We start from the raw sequence: 5,000 nt of genomic DNA, 5'->3' as shown, positions 1-5,000 counted from the left end.
AAGTGATCTGTGGTGTCTACCTAGCAACAACACTCTGATTGGCTAGAAAATGAAGCATCGTCATTGATGCATTTCTGGTGAATAAAGTCACCCTTGGCGCTCTAGAATGTCGACCATCTGGGCGACTTTATTCACCCTCGGCGCTGAAGGAGTTAATCTTCAGACACAGCTCAGGTTGCTGTCAGTTTCTGTCAGTTGTTTTTCTGTCGGTTGCTAACAGGAAGTATGTTCTGTCGGGTGGTAGGTGGTCCGGAGGTTCCGTGCAGGGGGCTTCAACACGCTGGTGTCGACCTGCGTGGGGGAGGAGGGGCTGGACATCGGCGAGGTGGACCTCATCGTCTGCTTCGACGCCCAGAAGAGCCCCGTCCGCCTGGTCCAGCGCATGGGCCGTACGGGCCGCAAACGAGAGGGACGTATAGTGGTCATCCTGGCTGAGGGGAGGGAGGAGAGGGTAAGGAGGGGGGGGGGTGAGATGGGGGGGGAGGTGAGGGTGAGGAGGAGGGGGGGAGAGCAGAAGGTGAAGTAGGGTAATAGGAGAGGGGAGGGGGTGGGGGGAGGAGGGGGGGAGAGCAGAAGGTCAAGATCCACGTGTTTCATCCCTTTCTTTCCTCTAATCCCCTCTTTAATCTGGTGGGTTTGTCCTCATCCATCGACTGACCTGTTACATTAACACCAGGGGAGGCTGGTGGAGGTAGAAATCGGAGGACAGGCTCATTGTAATGCATGGAACGGAATGAGGAATGGTATCAAACACGTCCATGCATTACAATGAGCCTGTCCTCCGATTTCTACCTCCACCAGCCTCCCCCTGATCAACCCAGAACAACTTAGAACATGTGTGTGCAGCGGTACCGTGTGTGGAGGACAGGTGATCCTAGCGTGTCTCCTGAGCGCCGTCTCCCGAGGCTCACGTCCGCTGTGATGTCACGGCTGTGATGTCACGGCTGTGATGTCACGGCTGTGTCCCACCCTGCATGAACAGAGGAGACGGAAGGATACATAAATATGACATGTTTTTGATTTCTCTCTATCTCTTCTCCATCTCTCTTCTCCATCTCTCTTCTCCATCTCTCTTCTCCATCTCTCTTCTCCATCTCTTCTCCATCTCTCTTCTCCATCTCTCTTCTCCATCTCTCTTCTCCATCTCTCTTCTCCATCTCTTCTCCATCTCTCTTCTCCATCTCTTCTCCATCTCTCTTCTCCATCTCTCTTCTCCATCTCTCTCCAGACGTACAACCAGAGTCAGAGCAGTAGGCGTAGCGTGTACAGGGCCATCATGGGGAACAGGCACAGCCTCCACATGTACCCCCTCAGCCCCCGGATGCTGCCCCCCGGGGTGAGCCCCTCCCTGCACGCCATGCACATCACCACCGGTCGCTTCGACCACGGGGCCAGGGACGCAGGCCGGCGCTCCGCCCGCAGACAGAGGTCGCTCTCCGGGGGGCGGGAGGGGGCCGTACACCCCCACAGCCTGGGTGAGGGGTGAGGGATGAGGGAGGAGGGAGGAGGGATGAGGGGCAGCCCCTGTCTCAGAGGGTCTGGATGGAACGTTGATGGACGTCATACCATGTATTTGTAATGTTATTCATATGGACGTCCCATCTATTTAGTTTCACTGTGGGGTGTGTCAGTTCCATAAATGTGTGTGTGTGTGTGTGTGTGTGTGTGTGTGTGTGTGTGTGTGTGTGTGTGTGTGTGTGTGTGTGTGTGTGTGTGTGTAGGTGGCCTCCAGGAGGGTGTCAAGGAGGATGGCTTCCTCAGCCCCTGTGAGTACGCTGTCTGGGCCTCCACTATGAGGCTGGGGGAGGAGGAAGCTCCGCCCACGCTGAGACCCTCCCACTTCCTGTCCCTGCCGACCCCCCCGCCACCCCAGGTACACACACCTGCCCCCCCCCCGGTACACACACCTGCCCCCCCCCGGTACACACACCTGCCCCCCCCCCCCCCGGTACACACACCTGGCCCCCCCCCGGTACACACACCTGGCCCCCCCCCGGTACACACACCTGGCCCCCCCCCGGTACACACACCTGGCCCTGTTCGTCTCTGTATGTTGTATTCATATGACATTTTATGTGACATCACACACTAGGGTAAAGCTTAATATTGGTGTTGATGTTGATGTTGATGTTGTTGTTGTTGATGTTGTTATTGTTGTTGTTGTTGTTGTTGTTGTTGTTGATGTTGTTGATGTTGATGTTGTTGTTGTTGTTGTTGTAGGAGCAGCAGGGGTCCAGGGGCGGCCCGGCCCCGTCCAGAGAGCTGTCTCTGTGGGAGTGGAGACACTGGCAGAACCAGCCCTTCCCCACCCACAGCGTGGACCACTCCCAGCGCTGCCTCCACTTCACCAGCCTCATGGAACTGGTGGACAGGCTGAGGCAGGAGGAGGTGAGGGGGGGGGGGGGGGGCAGGAGGAGGTGAGGGGGGGGGGCAGGAGGAGGTGGGAGGTGGAAAATACGAGAAAAAACATTTTAGCCGAAGAATGAAGAGTCAGCAGAGCGGGCTAGTGTTAGGGCTAGTGTTAGGGTTAGTTGTGATCTAGGTTGTGGTTAGGGGCCGTAACCATGGTTACCAGGCATACTGCAGCCTTGCAGCATTACTGTTATCTCTCTGTTATCCCTCTGTTATCTCTGTTATCTCTCTGTTATCTCTCTGTTATCTCTCTGTTATCTCTCTGTTATCTCGCTGTTATCTCTCTGTTATCTCTCTGTTATCTCTCTGTTATCTCTCTGTTATCATCTGTTATCTCTCTGTTATCTCTCTGTTATCTCTCTGTTATCTCTGTTATCATCTGTTATCATCTGTTATCTCTCTGTTATCTCTGTTATCTCTGTTATCTCTGTTATCTCTCTGTTATCTCTGTTATCTCTCTGTTATCTCTGTTATCATCTGTTATCTCTCTGTTATCTCTCTGTTATCTCTCTGTTATCTCTGTTATCTCTCTGTTATCTCTCTGTTATCGCTCTGTTATCTCTCTGTTATCGCTCTGTTATCTCTCTGTTATCTCTGTTATCTCTCTGTTATCTCTCTGTTATCGCTCTGTTATCGCTCTGTTATCTCTCTGTTATCTCTCTGTTATCTCTCTGTTATCTCTGTTATCTCTCTGTTATCTCTCTGTTATCTCTCTGTTATCGCTCTGTTATCTCTCTGTTATCTCTCTGTTATCTCTCTGTTATCTCTCTGTTATCTCTGTTATCTCTCTGTTATCTCTCTGTTATCTCTCTGTTATCTCGGTTATCTCTCTGTTATCTCTCTGTTATCTCTGTTAACTCACAGAACAAACAATTACTCTGTCATCATCTTTGTGCTCTGACATTCATTCACCAGCTCCCTGTCAGTCCCTTCTGTCAGTTTGATTTGATTTATTTAGTTTATTCTTTAATAATGTCCATTAGTATTCCATTGACATGAAACATATTACACATAATTAATTACAGATATAAAAAATGTGTGTGTTCCAGAAACCGTAGTTGAACATTGAAGGTTTGTTTTGATTTAGGCTTTATTCCTGAAGGTTTAGGCTCTGATCCAACCTCATGACATTGATCTGATGTTTTTCCGCGGGTTTGAGCTGTTGCCGGGAGACAGGAGTGTTTGATTACCCGTATCTCAATGCCCAGAGATGCATTACCCGCCCCCCCGCCCCTCCGCCCCCCCGCCCCCCCGCCCCTCCGCCCCCCCCAGCCCTCAGAACAGCTGGCCAGGTACAGGCGGTTTGGTAGGCTTAGCGGCGCAGAAAAGAAGATGTGTTTTCTGTCAGTTTGAGGAGTGTCTCTTTTACACCTGAACGGAATAGGGGGGATCAAAGGACCTGCTGCCATGACGATAGTGATGGTGATGATGGTGCCCTAGAAAGACCCACGGGGTGCGTCTCAATAGTTTGAAGTGGCCACCTCTCCTAGTCTCCTTCTCTCCTAGTCTCCTTCTCTCCTTCGTAAGGATAAAAACAAGGAGGATAAGAGACCTCCGGACCCCGGCCCCCGGAGCTGGGGCTGGGTCTCCTGGTTTCCATGTCAACCCTGGACTGGGTTTGGACCTCCCATAATGGGTTTTCTCTCTCTCCCTCTCTCTCTCTCCCTCTCTCTCTCTCTCTCTCCCCCCCCCCTCTCTCTCTCTCTCTCATGTTCCTTTATGACAGAGCAGGCCACAGGACAGGCAGGCTGTCTTCCCTGTCTTGTGTGAGGATTCAGAGCGGTTTCTGAAAGCCCAAGTAGGCCAGTGCTTGGTGACCTAGTTGTATCAGGCTGGAACGTGTGTACGCTGTGTTCTGTGGCTCTCCCTGTTCTATCCTCTCTTCCGTGGTGGAAGACTTGAATATCCTGCTGAGTACAGTCGTGCTTGTCAGACGGTCATACAGGGACTAGTCACCTGTCTGCTCTGTGTGGCCCTCTGAGTCTAGCTCTGACTAATATATTGCCCTCTAGCTGATTCTTGGGTGGTTAGTGAGTTAAAAACACACAGGCTACAGACCTGGAGCCAATAGGCAAATGATATATGTTCTAAATGAGAACATACAGTGCATTTGGAAAGTATTCAGACTCCTTAACTTTTTCCACATTTTGTTATGTTACAGCCTTATTCTAAAATGGATTAAATTATTTTGTTTCCTCATCAATCTACACACAATACCCCATAATGACCAAAATCAGAAATTGTTGCTAATTCATTAAAAATAAAAAAATAAAAATATCGAAGGGGTCTGAATACTTTCCGAATGCACTGTATGTTCTCAGTCAACGGACCAGGTGAAAGAAGCGTTAAAAACTAAACTAAGGTTACACTCTCCCTCCTGCTGTGCTCGCCAAGCATCAGGGGAATGACCAGTGATCTGACAGTAAAGCTCCGCCTGTCTGCCTGTCTGTCTGTCTGCCTGCCTGCCTGCCTGCCTGCCTGCCTGCCTGCCTGTCTGGCTGCCTGCCTGTTTGCCTGCCTGCCTGTCTATCTGCCTGCCTGTCTGTCCCGCCCTGACCTTCCCACCCCTGCTGTGGTCCCGGTGTCTA

At 51.1% G+C, this 5,000-nt stretch overlaps 1 protein-coding gene across 4 annotated transcripts in view; it reads left to right on the top strand.

Moving 5' to 3' along the window:
* Window positions 1–5,000, top strand: part of fancm (FA complementation group M) — a 46,298-nt gene that overhangs the window by 25,386 nt on the left and 15,912 nt on the right. For 3 of the 4 annotated variants that reach the window (XM_083683884.1, XM_083683886.1, XM_083683883.1), the window contains exons 10-13: window positions 245–451; window positions 1,229–1,475; window positions 1,722–1,873; window positions 2,221–2,388. In XM_083683884.1, the coding sequence (XP_083540010.1) occupies window positions 245–451; window positions 1,229–1,475; window positions 1,722–1,873; window positions 2,221–2,388 (774 nt within the window). The remainder of the gene's footprint in view (window positions 1–244; window positions 452–1,228; window positions 1,476–1,721; window positions 1,874–2,220; window positions 2,389–5,000) is intronic. The other variant, XM_083683885.1, reaches the window with a different exon arrangement.

This window comes from Argentina silus (assembly GCF_951799395.1).
Source record: "Argentina silus genome assembly, chromosome: 13".
Taxonomy (NCBI): Eukaryota; Metazoa; Chordata; class Actinopteri; order Argentiniformes; family Argentinidae; genus Argentina; species Argentina silus.
The sequence above is the reverse complement of the archived record's forward strand: the minus strand, read 5'-3'. Positions and strand labels throughout refer to the sequence as shown.